This window comes from Pelecanus crispus, chromosome 2, assembly GCF_030463565.1.
Source record: "Pelecanus crispus isolate bPelCri1 chromosome 2, bPelCri1.pri, whole genome shotgun sequence".
NCBI lineage: Eukaryota > Metazoa > Chordata > Aves > Pelecaniformes > Pelecanidae > Pelecanus > Pelecanus crispus.
Genome location: NC_134644.1, coordinates 150,591,433 through 150,610,836, shown reverse-complemented (window position 1 = coordinate 150,610,836; position 19,404 = coordinate 150,591,433). Strand labels below are relative to the sequence as shown.

The window sequence follows — 19,404 nt, the reverse complement described above, 5'->3', positions numbered from 1 at the left end:
TGATGTCTGTGACTTGATACATTGAACAGTTGATCTCTGAAGAGACTGATTTATTACCAACATAGAAACCTAATGTCTTTACTAGCATGCTTTCCTCCCTACTATTGCCTTCTGAACTGTAGACCTCAAACACTTGGGCATTGTTGATGTCTTTTGCATTAACCCAAAATTAGGTATGACATCTAATTACTTAGTCTGAGGCTCAGATGGGGACTCAGATTGCCAGGCAGGGATGAAACAATCCATGCCAGCTCAGTATGTGGTGTACGCCTTCCCTCTCCCACTACTGGGTGGAAGGGTGCAACACAAGTTTGGTCGACCTCAACTGAAGAAGCATTTAGCAACTCGTCATGCTTCTTGCGTGGGTACAAAAGTCAGACTGTAACACTGCACTATATTTTTTTTTTTTTTTTTTTTTTTCCCCTGGATTATTCAGTGTTTAGTATAAGGGAACCTCAAATCCAGGATTGGGGCAGGAATCTGTTGTTTGTGTTACCATTGCAGTAGATGGGGAATTTTGCCATGTACTTTTATGGTACAGTCAGGGAACAGGTTATGAGTTAAAAAGACAGCGAGACTCTGCTTGTCACTAAATGTAAAAGATAGGTGCCTCAAATCGGAAAATAACAGAAATATCTTTGGTTAGCAGGGCTGAGAGAGCAGAATCACAGAATGGTTGAGTTTGGAAGGGACCCCTGGAGGTCATCTGGTCCAACCCCCTTGCTCAAGCAGGGCCACCTAGAGCTGGTTGCACAGGCCTGTGTCCAGATGGCTTTTGAATATCTCCAAGGAGGGAAACTCCACAACCTCCCTGGGCAGCTTGTGCCAATGCCTGGTCACCCTCGCAGTAAAGAAAGTGTTTCCTGATGTTCAGAGGGAGCCTCCTGTGTTTCAGTGTGTGTCCATTGCTTTTGGTCCTGTCACTGGCCACCACTGAAAAGAGTCTGGCTCCATCCTCTTTGCACCCTACCTTCAGGTATGTACATGCACTGATGAGGTCCCCATGAGCCTTCTCTTCAGGCTGAACAGTGGCAGCTCTCTCAGCCTCTTCTCATAGGAGAGATACCCAAGTCCCTTAATCATCTTTATGGCCCTTTGTTGGACTCTCGCCAGTATGCCCACATCTCCCTTGTACTGGAGGGCCCAGAAGTGGACCCAGCTCTCCAGGTGTGGCCTCACCAGTGCTGAGTAGAGGGGAAGGATCACCTCCCTCCACCTGCTGGCAACGCTCCTCCTAATGCAGCCTGGGATACCATTAGCCACCTTTGCTGCAAGGTTGCATTACTCTTAAAAATAAGTGCAGTTGTAGTCTGTGGAAATACTAGGTCTGTCATTTTTTTACTCATACTAACAGAATTTTAGGGGCTGTAATCGTATACCAGTGCATGAGCATCAACAAACCCAAAACCAGAAGTCAGCCTCCACTCAAAAGAAATGGCTCTTAAATATAAGACAGAAGGTCAGAATGGATGACAGGGGCACAGGCAGAGGTGATACAGGATGAGTCAGCATGGGAAGCTCTGGCATTAGCATACCTTGCTCAATTTTTTTTCAGGATCATGACATAGAGGAGTTTTAAAGGACAATAATGACAGTCTTGGGGAGGGCTAGAGGCAGCCCTGCCAGTATTAGCAGGGGACCAGAGAAAAGAATAAAAGGGTTTGAAAACTTGACAGGTGAATAATGGAAGAAGCCAATTTGAGGCGGAGCTGACTTCACAGTACAGAATGAAATGATAGATGCAAAGGAGTCTTGTGAATGAGACTAGTCAGCTCAGAAAAGAAAGGTAGTAGAAAAATGAAAAGTAGAGTATGACTTCAGCATAATGAAAGACAGAAGGGGAGAAGTTGGAAAGTGAACTTGTATTACCTAGAGTGGAGGGATCACTAGATGAGACTTTAAGATGACAAATAGGCAAGAAGGATGAAAGAGTGGATGAAAACTTCAGCAATATGGACATTTTGAAAAAAAGGGTATGTTTGTTAGGGCAAGCCCTTTGTACTGCTGTACTTGTAAAAGACTTCAGAATTATTTTAAAAAATGATATAATACATGGAACATGCACATTATGCTGTATAGTATCCTTGGAGTTAATTATTGAAGTTCTTTTATAAATAGTTTTATCATCCTTAGTAATTTGATGTCTTGTACTCCTTTTTAGTTTTGTATGGTGATGCTGATCTACAGGTTATAATTGATTAACTGAAATTAATAGATAATACCAAATGATGTTTGCAGGAGATGTTGAGAGAGATGGATCCTGGATATTGAGAGCATAATATATTGCATTTGGACATAATTACATAAGCCCTTGCAGGTGCATTTTTGAGCTAAGTAGTTTGCTTTCTCAGCAAGGTAAGCTGGCTGCCTTTATGGGTCTATTTTAATGCAAAGTAATCTTTGTGAAGGAGGGACTTAAAGTGACACTGAAGGTAGGCTGGATACAAAGCACAAAAGAGATTAATACAAACTATCCCTTAATATTTTAGAGCATAAGAAGACAAGTTTAAGAGTTCAAGTGGGTGGTTACTGAATGTTGCTAAGGGGTGGTAACTGCTTGAACTACACATTCTAACTCTGCTTAACAGGTTATTGTAAATGTTTTTTGGGGGGAAAACACAGAAAGGTTAATCCTTAGAGTCTTATGTCTGTTTTGTTTGATGTGAGAGAGGTCCAGTAGTAGACTAGGCTGCACATATAGTCTGTAGTCAAATTCATTGTGGGCTAAGGTAAGTCAGGCTGTCTTATACTTGTTACAGACCTGTGTGTGTTCGAAGTGACAGTAATTCAGAGGATGTGTTTGTAGTACCACGGTAAGGTGATTGAGAGTTTAACTGTAGTTCTCCAGCAAAGGCCAGCTTTGCTCACGGCAGAGAAAATGGATATTTTTTAAAAATAGTTTGTGTCATTCTTGTAAACTTCTGTAGGGAGAAGGAATAGATCTTTCTGAGCTTGGGGGAAGTTCCAAATGTAGAGAAAGACCATGTGCAAATGTAAGAAGATATGCCACTTGTAAGTGGAGCAAACAAAAGGGAAATACTAGCCGACGCTGCTGGCAAAGTGAGAAGTGGCGCATGTCAGTGTGATAATTTCATATTTTTTATCCTGATCATGGATAGATAAATTTCTTTGCTCCTGGAGATTATTCTGGAGAGGTTTTATGCCTTTTTTTCCCTTAAACTCCATCAACTTTATCGAAGGAAGACTATAAGACACCATGTGTTTACTACTGCAAAAATATCTTGCAATGGACAAGAGGCTGTCCAGGTATTTTTGCTGTAATGTTTATATTGAATATTTAAACTTTTGAAGAAGTTTGCTGCTATAAGAAGATTAACTTAAAAGGGATTTTTGTTCCTATTTTTAAAAATATTTTTGTTTATATTCTTTTATGCTATTGAGATGTTTTAATTCCCTATGGTTTTGTGATTCTAAAAAATAAATCTGTGATAAGGTTTTTAATTAGGATGAAATTTTTGCTTTTGTTAAAAATGTTAATGTGATATTTGGTAGTAAGTATGACTTTTGCTATCAGCAAATATATGCCTTTAGTAACTTTTGTATTGCTTGGTAAGCCTTCAGTGAAAAAAGACTGGAAATACTTAGCTTTTATAGAAAAAGTGAGGGTACAAGTGAGTGAAATGAAGAATACTGATGGTGAGGTGAGGAGGAGGGATTTCCTTGTTGACAAATACAGTTTGTCAAAACTCCATGTTTCGTAGTGACCTGTGAATAGCTTTCATGTTGTCACAATGCAGAACTAATCTTGTTCCGACCTGATTTTAGTAGTTGTTTGGCTGTAATACAGACTTCCCATGTCTTGCAACTGAATTTCAGTGCAGTACATCATTGTAAGAAATTCCAGAATCATTTGAGAGATGACACCAGCATCTTGTCCAGCTGCAGTCACTAAAGATTCTGATCAGTTAAAAGCACAAAACCAGCCAAACTAGGAAACAGCAGGACAAACTGTTACAATTTTTTATTTAATCAGAGAAGTTTTCTGTACCATGTTTCCTGAATTCATGTTATTGCATGCTAGAAGACTCCTGAGCAACATGTAGGTGTGACTGAGGCCTGAATTAAGTGAAATTCTGTACAGCAATGATTTTAGTTTTTAAAGCGTACTAAGTGGAGATTGATCAATGGACCCAGAAGTTATTAAAGGAAACCAGGATAAAAAATGGAAGAATAAAATTAAAGCATTGGAACATTTGTGTTTGTCATTTAAAAAAAACCAAACAAAACCCAAACCTCCCAAAAGCTGTCACTTCAATTTGAAATAATGCTTAATTTCAAACTAAACTCAAAGATTATGTCTTTCATTTAATTTGGACCTTGTTTGGGGAGCTGCCAGAAAAATAATAAACTGATTCTTTTTTACACTTCTAGCCGAGTGTTTATTCTTTTCTTCTGGAAAGGGAAAACAGATAATACAAGTGGAAGTTTGCTATACTGTAGTGGATGAAGTCAGCAGTCCAGCATTCAAGTATAAAGATAAATAGCCATTGCACATTCTTCCTTCTTATGTACCAGTTTCCACAGAACCCTGAAGAAATACAGGGCTGCTTGTGTGTAGTTTGCATGACTACATGAACATGCAGTTCAAATGATAATGTGGGTTTTGATAACTCAACATGCAACGATGGTGGCATGCTCTAGAAAGAGATGACAGTCGCTATGTTACCTTGTGTAGTAGTAGTGACAGTCATGCATATATTTCTTCATATTTTAATATCTATAAGTGTTTTCAGATTGTATATGGAATTGGAGTCACTGTTCAGTTGGAAAGTAATAGCCACCTAGTACATAAATTTTGGAAAATAATACCTTAGAAGTGGATTTTTCCCAATGACGTAGCTTTGAAGTCCTCACTGTAGAAGTGCAAAGGCAGACACAAACCTGGAGAAATGCATATTTAATAATACGTGAAAGCAAGAGCAAGTATTGATGCTAGTGTTAAGTAAAGTCTATCAATGTTAAAGGTGTCTCATGGGCAGTGAATTGAGTCCATGTACTACTGAAAAAGAATGGTTTCGGTTAACCTGTTGGGGGCTTGAATTTATTCATCTAAACCCCCAAGAATTTCCTATGTAAAGCATGGGCAGTTGTGCTCATTACTCACTGGTTCGTGTTTTGGCACCCATCAAGAAGAAAGGTGTAAAATGTTCTTACTGTGATGTTCCTTTTCTTAGGAAACCAGATTTAACCCTAACAGTTACATTTGAATAAGTTTTTATAGCTTTAATTCCCCTCTTAAAGCCATATGTGTATTGTAATGGGCACTCAGGTTTTAAGTGCCATACATAACTGAAAGTAGAATGGAGAGGAGTAGGTCGTTTTAGAGAACGAATCCGATGCAAAGATTTGACAATTACGTGCTTAATTTTCAGCATCGATTCAGGTTGTTTTCCTTCAAATGAGGAAGAGTCACATCCCTAAATTTGATTCTTATTTTTCATTTTTACCACTTTCTGTGGACATTTTATAATGTGGGAAGTTGTCAGTTGTAGTGTAGGTATTTTTTGCTGTTCAAACCTTTGTACTATACAGCTGTAAATAAATGGCCAGATTGAATACAGTCTTCGTGTCTGTATCCTTCCAGAGAGATACAATATCATTACAAATAGTGCACTGTGAATTGATTTTATGCCTGTTACGAGAGCTGCTTGTGCGATGAGAATGCCTTCTGACAAACTGACGTGTTTTGATAGGTGCTGAGGTAATTGTACAGATTTTTTTAATTAAGCAAAAATTGCAAGTGGTGTATTCTACAGAAGGTTAATCCCAATATCAAAGTTTAAATGTTAGTTTAGGCATTACTAAACATGACCAATCTCTTCTCTCGTGCATTTTTTTTGAAGTGTGATGTGAATTGGATGCTGAGGCTGGGCAGCTGTATTATGGGAATGTAAAGTAACCCGTTGCCTGGCAGCTCACAGGAAACATGTCTAAATATTTATTTCTGTGGATCTTTAAAGGAATGAGCTAACAAGCGGTTCTTCCTGTATGTTTTCTTTTACATTTTAATGTCTCTATTATGTGAGGAATGCTTCATTATTTTAGAATATTCAAACAAGGAGTTACAACTTCAGTGCTCCATTTTTGTTTTTCTTGGACACTTAGTGGTTGACAACTATCAACAACTTAGACAACCATCAATAATCAATTATTCCTTTATGTAGGCTTATTCATTCATACATTAGCTTTGTTTAATGATATATTAATTATGAGAAGTTGTCGTCTGTCTTTTGAGATCTTAAATAATTGATGTTATTTCTTCCCTTTTTTCTATCTTTTTTTTTTTTTTTACAATATTTATATAGTTATTTTAAAGGAACTAGTGAGTTATTTGAGTTATTCTGTATTTTAAATCTGGTACACTAGGCTGTATTTTTCTGAAGGTTTTTGTATTTACTTTCATGCATCTTTCATGTGTTTGTATGTAATATGATAGATCTATGTATCTGTACAGATAAATGTATGTAACTTTGCATGACAGTGTTAAAACTTTGTTTTCATAACATTTTTCCTTTAAGCCAAAGAACACTTGACATAGGTGCTAATGAAATTTGATTGCAGTCCTTTAAGTGTCCTGAGGTTAGAAATATGTAAAGAGGACTTTGTTGAGTGAAATATAGCTACCCAAGGGGCATAAACAGCTCTTTAAGAGCATATTGTTAAAATCCACAGCAATTTAGAGCCAGAAACTGATTATAGGAAGAGTAACTTGTAGGGAGGTAATTGTGAGCAGCAAGTCGTTGTTACTAGGTCTATCAGTTAGATGGGTAGAAAACAAGCTTAAACGCTGTTTCGTGACCTATGTCTATTGAATTTGACAGAATTTGAGTGTGCGTTGAAAGTTAAGTCTTTACCTGTTTTGCTGATGGGTCTAAACTTAACTGTGTGTTGGGCATTAAGCATATACTTGGGTTGTAGTTGGGCTTTGCACGTTAGGAACTTTTACAAAATCCTTGTTCTTGACCAAACTGTATTATGTGTTTATGTAGCTACTACAGTGATTTTACAAAAAGATAGCTGTGACTACAGCCACGTTTTTCAAAGGTGATGATGAGGTGTTAATAGTAAATGAAATTATTTTACAGGATACTAAATTTTGCCAGCATGTAAATCTTCCTTTAATGTATTGCAGCCTAGTTAGCTGTCTCTGGTGCCCTCTAGTGTTCTTTTTACACGCACAAATGGTAGTTAAAGAGACTTTAAAGGCAAGCTGCTGTATTTGATTGTCTTGTTTAGTTTTTCCTTTATCAGTCTTCATCCCCTTTTTTCTTATGAATGTTAAAAATGCAACAGAAAAATACATTAATCTTTGCCACCTCGGCTCATTTGCTTCTATCATGATGTAGACTCAGGTATGATGTGCAAGGGCATCTTTTCTGAGAAAACTTCTCGTGTGATGATGAGATCTTTTATGTTACAAACATATTGTGAAGTCTTGCATGTTGTTTCTCCTGAAGTCTTTTTGAATTGGCTGTCTTGATAGTCAAGTCTCTATGATTGCATCTTCGTGCTTTAAGGGTTGGTTTTGTTAATTGTCTTAACTTATTTTTGGTAAATAAGGAGATCCAAACAGTTAGTCCCATAGGGTTGCAGGTTATTGGCAATGTTTTACTTGTACTTACTTTATGCTGTAATGTTGTTCAGAGTTTCTGTAGTTTATTGTATTTTCTGTAGCATTTCAAGAGATGTTAGCGGTCTTGCTTGTGCGCTCTTTCTGTTGCTGTCTACTGGTGTATCAAACCCCTGTCAAATACAAGTTTGGTGCTTATTACTTGTACGCAAGAGAACAGCAGACAGTTTAATTCCAGAATTAGCTGGTTTTATTGCTTGATTCTTGGATTTGTTTTCATAAACAGTATGAGAACATGACACTTCAGCTTTAATACCTTATATTTTTTCCTGGTTAAAATTGAGATTGTGTTTGTTTTTATTTAATCGGTGAGTTTACCTTTTTAAACAACAGATCAGAAGTTCTACATCAATATTTACAAACTGTAAAGCACGAATCAGAATTTGTACAAAGGTATCACTTTCATCTCTCGTGTAAATGTGCACTTACATAACTTTGATCGACTGGATATTTTTGTAAAGTTACTTTTTCAGATCCAATATAGTCTACTGCTGTATTAGCTAAATCTCATATTTGTGAGAAATACTGGAATGGTAGTTCTGGAAGCAATCTCGCCTAACCTACAAAGTTAATTATTTTGGGGCATGCACAGCTCCCCCCCCCCCCCCCCCCAAATTTATATTGCGCTCTCTCAGTACATCATTCCTGATCTAGGGAAAACACTATTGATCAAAGTTATCGTGTACTTCCCTTTTTGGGACAACTATTCTGTTAGTACTAGGGTGGGCTTTTGTGATCCTTAGTCTTCTAGGTACTAGAAGATAACTGTTCTCTTTGCTGAGAGACAAGAGTAAGATAAAAACTTCTGATGCTCTTAGACTGGAAAATGAAGTGCTGGGTTTTTTTTAACAAATCCAAATACTTGATTTGACTGAAGAAATAAAATATCAATGTTTTTAGTGAAGCAGAAGATATGAAAATGGTCGCTTAGGGCTCCATTTCATACTTGTTCTTGTTGTTAGCTATCACTTTTTTTCCACTAACTTCTAAAATAAAAGTTTTAAGCCTCGAGAAAATGTTTGTTTCATTTCTGATTTCAGTTTTAGTAAGGTTAGGACCATATGCACTGCAAGTGGATATTAGTATTAGTCAAACAAATCTGTAAATCAAATGTAACTGTGCCTTAAGCTCAGAGATTTGCCTGCCTGTATGTTAGAGACGCCACATTTTTAGCACTTAAAAGGAGAAATAGAAGTACATTGTGAGTCAGTTTTGCATTGTATTGCAGTACTGAAAAGAAGCACTTGGAAATAACAACTTAATTGTTCTGGCACTTTTAAAGTGCAATGCAAGACGACACGTTTGGACTTTACTCTCTGAGTACCCTTGTTAGAAAGGGAAAAATGTAACTTTTAAAAACCACTGGGGTTAGCAAGAATGTTGCGGGGGGTGGGGGGGTAGTAAAGAAAATTAAAGTTACCACCAGGAGGAGCAGTACTAAAGTATTCTCATTTATTTACTGTCACAGTCCTTTGGTGCTGTAGCTGTAAACTGTCTGTATCTTTGGGAATATCATAATTTTTTGAAGGGTCGGGTACTAATATAGTGTTGTAGAATGCAACTAAAAAAACCCAGAAAGAACGCAAATGAAGAACTTTATTTTTATAAATTATAATCTAGAAAAGAATGATTCTTTTGACATTTGAAATTTTAATCACAGATTTATATCTGTATCCTGGTTTCAGTATGTTATCCTGTTAGCCAGACTGAATCAAAATTAGATGTATTTTTGTGTCTCTTAGTTGAGATGTAATAGACTAATTTTCAGGAGCTGGTGTATTGGTATAGCTGCTAACTACAACTCTCAGTATCTGCTTAGGCCAGCCATTAGAGAAACAGGCACTCAGGCAATGTAGCTGGCTGCTGTACTTATGTCTATACTAGAGGTACATTGTCTGCTGTGTCAGGGAATAACAGGAAAGGAACAAGTTCAGTAAAAAAATAGAAAGTGCCAGATGTTGTAGGGTTTTGGGGCTTGGGTGGGTTCCCCCCCCTTTGTTTTGTTTTGTTGTGTCTATCCTGCCCCTGCCACCTGCCGCCCCGCCCCTGCCATCCCAAGTAATACATTTTACTCATATAGAAAATGTGTATAGTCCACAGCATTATTCCTGAAATGCTGTGCTGTTGTGCATATAATCTAAATCAGACTTTGGAAAGGTGTTGGATTTCCCAGTGATGTTTTCAAATATTGGTATTCCATATGAATTTTATAATTCATTAACTGGATTGTCGTTAGTTCTCTGTTTCACATTTCTGGCCTATTACTGTCACTGATTCAAAATGCTATTGTATCTCTTCATGATATTAGCTCCCTCACCCACTTAGTGGTTAAGTATGTGCTCTACAGATATTTTTCTACATAGTATCAACAAGTTATTTTGCTTGCTTTTGTGACAGGGGTTTTTAAAGAGAACTAAATACTTGAAGTAAGCCAAGTTGATTACCTGTTTCTGAGGTGGACTTCCAAAACTCTTTTGGAGGATTGTTTAATACCTCCATTGAATGTCTGTCTGTCATCTGGGTGCTGTGCATAATGTAAGATGCTGGGTATGATATTTAGTTAAGGATGACTAGCACAAATCCTTGGTGATAGTTCATTGCAAAACAACCAAATCACTTTCTATAAAATGTCATACTGATTTTGGAACCCAAAGAGGTATAATGGGTCATGAAAATCACCGAAATACTCAAAAAACTAGCTGCTGATGCAACGTGGGTGTGTGGGCCACATTTCTGGTATATCCATCCTGCTGTACATCTATGAGAAAGAAGGAAGTTTTTGTTCTTCCTTTATATGGAACATTTTTTATTTTGTAATTTCTTTTAAAGTTTTAAACCTGGAAGTCTAGCAGTACAACTAGGCCACATGATGATGTAAAACTAATTATTTTAATGGTATAAAACTGAGAAGCATCTAAATGATTGCTTCTTAACTTTGTTTTTTTTTAAATGATCTGCTACATTTTGACAAATGTTTCTTCATAGGATGAAGATGAACTGGACTCTCACACCATGGTGAAGACCAGTTCAGAGAGTGCTGGTACCATGAGGGCTACAAGCACGATGAGTGAAGGCGCTCAGACAATGATTGAACACAACAGTACTATGTTAGAATCGGACTTGGGGACCATGGTAATAAATAGCGATGACGATGAAGAGGAAGATGGGACCATGAAAAGTATGGTGTTAATTTACTTTTCTTTTAATAATGTAATATGTCTTCTCATGCTGCATGAGAATGTTGTATCATCAGTGGCTTTTAAGTATCAAGTTTTGTGGTTAAAACAGAAGAGGGGTATTTGTGTAGTCTGTGGAGAAAAAGGTGACTACAGTGGGAGATTGAAAGCAGAAGCCTTGTTTTGGTGCTTTGCTAAGTCTCTCTGGAGGACTCTAAAATTAGCCTTCTGTGAATTCTCCCTTCTACTGCTTGTCTCTTGCTTTTTGTCTCCTGTCTGACATACATTTGGGCCAGTTCCTTGGAGCTAAACCGAAGAAATGTCATGATGTCAGAAGCTGCCCCTTCAGTGTCAGTGGTCCTGGGAACTCATCATGACTCTCTATGGGTTTAGCAATCAGTACACATCTTGCTGCAAAATTCCTTTGTAATTCACAATCAGTTAGCAGATTTTTATTTTATAACTAAGTGTTATTATTTGAACATTTTTTTGGAATGTAATTCAGTAATGCTCGATTTAAGGCAATGATCAAAAGATTGTTGAAACCTAAGTAAAAAGTCCAAATTGACTCCAACAGCACATGAGGGAGTACATAACAAAGAGAAAAAAAAATTGCAAATGTTTTAAAGTATAAAATTATAGGTTACACTGAAATATGCATAAAAACGTATTTGTTAACTACTTAACTTACGTACCTACATGTTGACGTGCTCATTATTTGGCTGAAGACTACTGCACAATTGAGGCCCACTGAATTTAATAGAATTATTTGCTTGAATGGGCAGCATCAATAGATGAATCTAACTCAAGCTGTAGGTGCCTGATTTCATAAGGTACAATGTAATATTTAACTCTAGGCAATTGTTTGGGGTGGGGGGGAGGTAATAAATAAAGCTAATGTCAAGAGTGGAAATTAGTGCCAAATAAATAACTTTGTTGAATGCTTTATAGCAAACATAAAGTTGCAATTGTGCTTGCACATAGACGCCTGATGTAATTTATGCAAGATTTAGTTGGAAGTGCAAAGCAGGAATATGTTTTCTTTGCTGTTTAACGTACAGCAAATTGGAAGGAAGGAAGGGGTTTGTTAATTTTGTTGTTGTTGGGTTTTTTTGAGGTTTGTTTTGTTGGTTTTGGTTTTTTTTCCCCCTAGTGTTCTCAGCAATAAGATAGCAAACATACCTGTTGATTAGTAATTAATTTAAGTAGGGTGATTGACCTCATGAAAACACTCAGTATGTGCTTTAATTTGTTTTCATGCTGAAACAGAATATTTGCCTATTAAACTGTGAGGCTAATGGAGGGTGAGTATAAGCGATCTCAAACATCAATTTCAAGTTAAGGAAAAGATAAGTGATGAAAAAAAAGAGAAAGATATTACAAGCAAATTTGGAGTAAAGGATAATAAAGTAATTCTTAGGGTGGAAGTATTATGAAGAAGGGGTTTGTGTGGCCTTTCAAATTGCTTCAGGCTTGATAACTATTGATGTAGTTTTTATCTGCTGAGAGAAAATACTTGTTAGTATGCCAAACAGATCAAAAATGTGTCATTAGGTTTGCACTGCAGTCTCTTATCTGTGTCCTATTTGTCTGCTATGCTGCTGGAGGCATTCCTTTTAAAATGTACTGTTATTTTCTATTTTTAATTGATTCCAGTAAGAATCTATAGTTAGAAAAGGAATTACCTTTCTACACCTTGGCATTTAGTCAGTATAATTCTTAAACCCATTCTTCTTTCTTGCGAAACAAGAGTATATAATCTTTGGGACAGCAGGTTTCCTTCCCCTGTGTCTTGAGACCTGTAACTCCAGCGATGGAAAGCCAGAAACTGGAGGTAGCCTGATGGCGAGTGATGGTTTCATCATTCCGCTGGCAAGTGACAGGTTTGGTTCCAGCACTTACTTGCTGAACTTTCTTGTATTTTGCATTAAATGCCCATTGATTAAAAACTAGAAATAATTCAAGAATGGGACCTCCACATCTCTCAGCTGAAAATAAATATAAATCATGTCCACTGTAGCTGGTCCTCCTCTGGTTCTGTGATTCATGTGCTATTGGCTGAAACAGGAGCAATAGTAAGTGTCCTAAATAAATGTCACCAGGAAGGGACATACAAATCCTTGCTTTCCCTGAGAGGCAGACACAGATTTTGTGCTGCTTTGTGCTTGACAAAGCCACAAGATTTTGGAGATTGGTTGCTTTTTCTAGTGTACCTTTATAGGCAAGGTGAGTGTACCTTTATAGGCAAGGTGGGCACTTTCTAGATGTCTGTGTGATTTGATTATAATAAATCAGAACAGGTAGCTTAAAAGTACTCTGATACTTCTGAATAATAGAACATTGCAAACAAGAAGGTTGGAGAAATAGACTTAGTTAACTAGGGAAGAGGGATTTCATTTCCTTCCTAGAGACACAAAGTATTTATGACAAACTTTTTTTAATTGTTCTTGTGTTTAGCTTCACATTTTGTTTCCTTCTGCCTTTTGTTTCCCTGCTCAAGGACAAAATAAGAAACAATAATAAGTTTTTATTTATAAGTGCCCATGCTTAGAGGCCTCTGGGAGCTATGACAGAAAATAACTAAAACCATATTTTTTTCACAAATAGGGAATTGTGCCCAGATAAAATTGGGATTTGGAACAAAAAGAGGCCTGTCATTCTACCCCAACATACAATGTACAGCCTAGCAATAAACAACATTTATGCGTTCTTGCTTAGTATGCCTGTGCATGCTCTGAGCAAAGACTATGCAGTATATACCTAGAAGGAGTGAAGGAAATGCAGAATATAGAGAGGTGGGAGGACAGAGCTTAGCTTTAGGAGGTTTAACGTGGAGTGGAAGAAAGAGTGAGATTGATGGAAGGTAGTACTACTTTTGTTCAGGTGCTCAGATTGTACTTATTTTCATGTAGAAGCTGTAGAAGCTTCTTCATATCTCAGTTCAGAGACGGGTATTCAGACCAGCTTTCCTGCATTGCCTTTGTGGCTTTTCAGCAAGGCTTAGCGTTAGGGCTTTCTGGTTCGCCAAGAATACTTCTGATTTTTATCCTTTCTCCTTTTTGTTAACACCACACCCGCTGCTTCCCCCCCCCCGCACCCCCTGCTTTTTTTTTTTTTTCCCCCTGTTAACTTTATATTTACTATCTACTTTGGGCTGGCAAACAAGTTGCCTCTTCTTGCCATTTGGGACTTATTCCGTGTTTCTAACTGTTGCTTCAGACAAGCTTCTAGATAGTTCATGGTTGGTAATGAATATATTAAAAGAAGAGGACAGTGAACTAATGAAGTGGCATTTGACAGATAGAGTGTAGAAAAGTGGTCAGGTTTTTGTTTTATTACTTTTTGCCCTATAAGACATGAGATGTTTTAGCTTTAGTCAGCAACATTCTTCCTTCATATCAAACAGAAGAATATAATCTTTGGGACAGCAGGCTTCCTTCTCCTCCCTCCTTCCCCATAGGTGTCTCTCTTGATACCTGTAACACCTGCAAAGGAAAGCCAGCAAACTGGAGGTAGCTTGATGGCAAGTGATGGTTTCATCATTCAGCTGGCAAGCAACAGGTTTGGTTCCAGCGCTTAGCTGCTGAACTTTCTTGTGTTATGTATTATGGGAACCTTGGTTACAGTGGGACATGCACCATGCTGTAGAACCTACATTTTGAAAGGTGAATTCATGAGTTGGTTTTATTGATTTATTATTTTTTAGTGATTTCAGTCCATCCAGTATAAGAGATTGTGCCATACTGTAAGTCAGTCTCCTCTGTAATCAGAGGTGGATGCATGGGTAGCTCTGGAGTGATGCTTCATAACTCTTAGAAAGGCCTAAGTCCGACAGCTGTTTTTTCAACTGAAAAGCAAAAGCGATTGATATGTGTTTTATAATAACCTATGACCCAGGTCCTATAGCAATTCAGCAAGGAAGCTTAATTATGGGCTGTTTTCAGTGGTGCTGTGACATGGGCATTGGTACTTCATGGATGTAGTTTTGTTCAAGCATGTTTACTGTGCCCATGTTAAGATGGTTTGCTTGATGCCACATGCAGGTATACTAGTACTTTACTCCTGTATATATAGAAAAAGATGATAGCTGTTTCCAAGCCTATTCCAGTCCTTGAGCCCTCTCCTGTGATTGGTAATAAAGTTGTTCATTTATGCCACTAGTAGTAGTATCTTTTACAAGTGAGAATCTTCTTCAAAGAAAAGCACCATGTTGGCAGTTCTGCTTCAAGAGCTGTTGCAAAATGCTAGCTTAACATGGATTTTCTTTGTTTTGCTGAAAGCAGAAATAAAGTATAATTCAGCTGGAATGAACTAATGGGTTTATAATAGTAGTGGCATTGAGTATTTTTATTTCTTCTCCAGAAGGTGGAAAAATAGAATAAAAGTTATTAAACCAGTTTTACAAGTTTCATTCTCAGGAAGCGAAGCAATGGCTTATACAGGAAACTCTTTTCCCTTTTAAAAAGCCATTAAACTTGAGTTTACAGTCCTTCAAAAAGCCTGTGAAGGCTTCAGCTGGTTGAAAAATCTGTGGATCTTCCATTTAAATGCCAGCTGCAATTATTTCTGGTAAATAGCTATATTATAAAACAACAACAACAACAAAACGAATGAGGCCTGAATTTGAGTGAAGACTTGGGTGCGTAAGTCACTGTGATGTGAAAACTGCAAACTTGGTAACTACTTTGTTACACAACTGTCTAGTCAAACATCTTTTAGATACATCCTTTGGTAGACTCCCAGCTGCTCTGGCCTAAGGAACTGGTGATGTAGTTTCTGCTGATGCTTCCTTGCGATTCAGAAACTAAGTAGACTGACCTCTCATTCTCTGAGGTGGTTGTCTAATAGGCACGTATTAGCAGCAGAACTTGCCACTCATAAAATACAGTCACAATTTCTGCTTAAAATATGGCTGAAGGAAGGTGGCTGTGGCAACTTTCTACATAGTAGTTCACCATTAAGTGCGTTTGCCTGGAGATTGAGGTAAAAATTCCAGGCTCTCTTCAACCTTATTTTATTCAAAGCTCCTGTCTCCCATTTCCCAGGAGAACTGCTGCCACTGTGCTGTAGGCCACCTTGCGTGGTGAGAAAGTAGTGGTAGGAATGTATGAAATACAAAGCCTAGGTAGTATATGTTGTTGTGTAAGCTGTTGTAGCCTTTGTAGTAGAGGTGATAGTCCAAAGAAGGCTAAAAGCTGATTGCAATACAGCTTCTCACTCTAATAGTTACAAAGCAATATATTTTGAGGGAATAAAGATACTGACAGGATCTTCGCAGAAGCATTGCAGATAGGAGGGCCTGATCCCCTAACTTCACCAAAGAGGCAGCAGCTACAAATGTTCTTCAGTTGAGTGGCATATGGAGATCTCCAGGATGGGGAAGGCTGTGCAAGCTTGTGGCTTTTGGCAAAAGGAGGAAAGCTTTCCTCTGTAGATTTGCATCTGCAGAAGAGGTCCAGTGCCCTGGTGTGGTAATGGAGCAAGAGAAAGACTTAGAGACTTCCCATAGGAAATTGTAAAAATCCCATAAACCCCCAAACAAACAAATAAAAAACCACCACCTGCCTCCTCCCAGGAAATTGTAGTGGGAGACTCCCTTCTGTAGGAGATGGATACCCTTGTCTGCTGACCTTACTTGCTATCTAAGAAAAGTTATTTCTTGCCCAGGGCCCAGCCCCCAGCCCTGCAACACTGAAAGACTGCCAGGGCTTGTCTGGGGCTTAGACTATTGTCTCCTGCTGCCAGTCCACGTGGGCGCATGCCAATGATACTGCCAGAGGAGACCTTGAGAGTGACATCAAGAGTAACTCCAAGGTTATGAGGATGTTCTTGATCGTGATGGTGAAGGGAAAGCTTTGGAGGACTGGATGGATCCTATGGGTTGACACTTGGTTGTGCCTCTAGGGTTGTTGACAGAGGTTTGACTCTTATGACCATGGGGCCCTTTTTGAGGATCAGGGACTGCTGTGGAGAGATGGGTTCCACCTGACAAAGTAAAGCAAGAGTGGTTTTTTGCCAATGAGCTGGCCCTGAATTAGCCAGACCATCATGGGAGAACTTAAATGTGGCTCAGCCCAACACAGAGTATAAAAATTTAACAACTAACAACAGAACTTTTTAACCAATTTAAAATCAATTTAATATATTAATATAATATTTTTCTGTGGGATATACATCACTACAAAAGCATTTTTATTTATAGATTACATCAATTGAATTTGATCAATTACATCAAATGCATTAGAATAGAATGTGCATTCCTTCTTCGTTTGAAATGTGTGTTTAGAATTATTTATTTTAGTTGTGATAAGTTTTTGAAACAGTGTAACAGAGTTGATGTTATGTCATTGCCTCATTCACTTTATCCAGCATACTTTTTGGAAGAAATTTTCGTAATGTAACTATTTGAGGACATCCCCATTGGCTGTATTCCTATCAGGGGTATTGCTGAGGTAGAATGTATGCTTTCAGTGTCCATGGTGGTCTCTGCGTTCCATGGCTTGCCAGCAATTTCTCGGACTACAATTTTTATTGTAGCTTTCTTCCCAAAGCCATCTTGAAGTCCTGCAGTGGGCAAATATAGGAATGATAAAAGAGACTGGTATTCTTAAATGTTGAAACTGTGGCAAACATTTTTAAACATGATCATCTCCTGTTAAGAGTAAAGAAAAATGAGAAGAACTGGAAAATCCACATCCTCCTAGAATGGAACAGCCTATTGCACAATAGGTTTTCAGTGCAAGTGTGCACTGATACTGTTTGTGCTGCTGATTTTTTGTGGCAAATATATAGCTTTTGTAAAAGGTAACTTACTGGATAGTTGAGTGAATTAATTGTCCTCAAAGGACTCTTTATATATTGTACTTTTAAATTTCTTGCTTCTTGAAAGACAGTTGACAAGATACTGTTACTCTGTTGTTCATGAAAGTTAGAAAAAGTGCTTTCAGACCAAAATAATCTTCTAATAACATTGTAGTTTGCAAAAAAAGTGCAACCTACATCAGTTTACTCTGGCATAAAGAGCCTGAGTGTTTTGTAAAGTCAATACAAAAGAGGTAGGAGCATTCACAGGGCCTTTAAACTAGTAGCTGTCAACCTATCCCATTTTCCATGAAATATTATCTTTTTGTGTATCTTACATTTGTGTAAAGTTAGCTAGAGATCTAAAAAAGAGTCTCTAATTTAATTATTTGTAAAATTTTTTTTTTTTTTACACTGGGGAAAAACAAACCTTGAAACACCTCTGGTCCCATCATTTTGCAGGCATAATATTTCTGGTTTTGTTTGGTTTTGTATTTGCAGTGAAGGTGAGCAGCTGTTGTTCTTTTAAATGGGTTAACTAACTATATTAAATTGGAGTCAGAAGTGGGTTCTAAATTCTAATTATCAAAACAAATAGAGCGAGTTCTCAAAGTGTAAAATAAATGTGCTTTGCTCATTTTGGAGTCATTTCAGTCCTGTTGACCCACTTTCCTTAATATCCATTTGATGGCAAGGAATTTGGAGGGTTTGTTTTGTTTTACATATGTAGGCAGTCTTCTATTACCTATATAAGGAAGATATATATAAATAGCTCTAAAACTTAAGAGCAGTGCTTGGAAAGTCTTTGGTATTTCCTGTTACATGAAAAGAAGGAGACTCTTACCTGTAATGGGCCAACATTCTGGTACTAACAGAGTTTCTAACAGAGATACTGGTAATCTTCTTGTTTATAAGTGTGTCTCAAGGATGAAACATAAGTACAACCATCTCTCCAGAAGAAAAAAATTGATTATGAAATGCCAGCAATGTGGTGTCCTATCTTTTTGGTACAAATAAGTTTCAGGGTTTTGGGGCAGCGATCAACAAGTAATAAAAAGTTTGTATTAAGAAAATGCATTCTATTTCTGTTTTTAATTCCACCTCCTTCATACTACTACCTTCTCTTGGATCTGTTTTCTAAATTTATGCTTTGCTGAAGTTGCAATTCTTCCATTTTTGCCCTTAAGTGCTTATTTCTATAGTTATTTGGCATCCCTGCTGTTTACTTCTCATCTCTTCCTCAGTCCCACACTCGAGATCCAGAAACCTCATTCAAGTGATCTTGAGTTCAGTGGGGGCAAACTTGGGAGATTCTGGACAAGAGGTATCTACAATGTGGTCTGTTTAATTCAGCCTGGAGTTTAGTTCACTGAATGTTTTTGTTATGGTAATGGTTGTCATAAATTAAAAGATGGTGAGTAGAGATAACTGTGATCTGGGATTAGAAAAGAATATTAGAAAAGAACATGGCAACAACTGAGAAAAAAGTCAGCTTAAAAAAAAATGTGAGGAGGAGAAGTTGTGTATGGAAACATAGCAGACTGAATGGAGGAATCATTGTGGAGTTGAAGAAAAGCAATTAGAGTCAAGTGCCATAAAGCCTAGAGCAAGACAGTAGAACAACACATTAAAAAAGCCAGAAGAAATCTTGCTAGAACAGAATAATGTAGAAAAAGCAGAAAGAAAAGAACAAGTAAATCAACATGCTATAAAAGATGGCAGTACAAAAATAGGCATTAATGGAAAAAATAGGCTGCTATTAATCATGCAGCAAAA

The 19,404-nt window shown here is 37.5% G+C and overlaps 1 protein-coding gene across 3 annotated transcripts in view; it reads left to right on the top strand.

Annotated features, from left to right (window-relative positions):
• The window catches only part of STK3 (serine/threonine kinase 3), a 141,102-nt gene that overhangs the window by 71,009 nt on the left and 50,689 nt on the right, over window positions 1-19,404 (top strand). For all 3 annotated transcript variants that reach the window (XM_075728222.1, XM_075728224.1, XM_075728223.1), the window contains one exon: window positions 10,637-10,829. In XM_075728222.1, coding sequence (XP_075584337.1) covers window positions 10,637-10,829 — 193 coding nt within the window. The remainder of the gene's footprint in view (window positions 1-10,636; window positions 10,830-19,404) is intronic.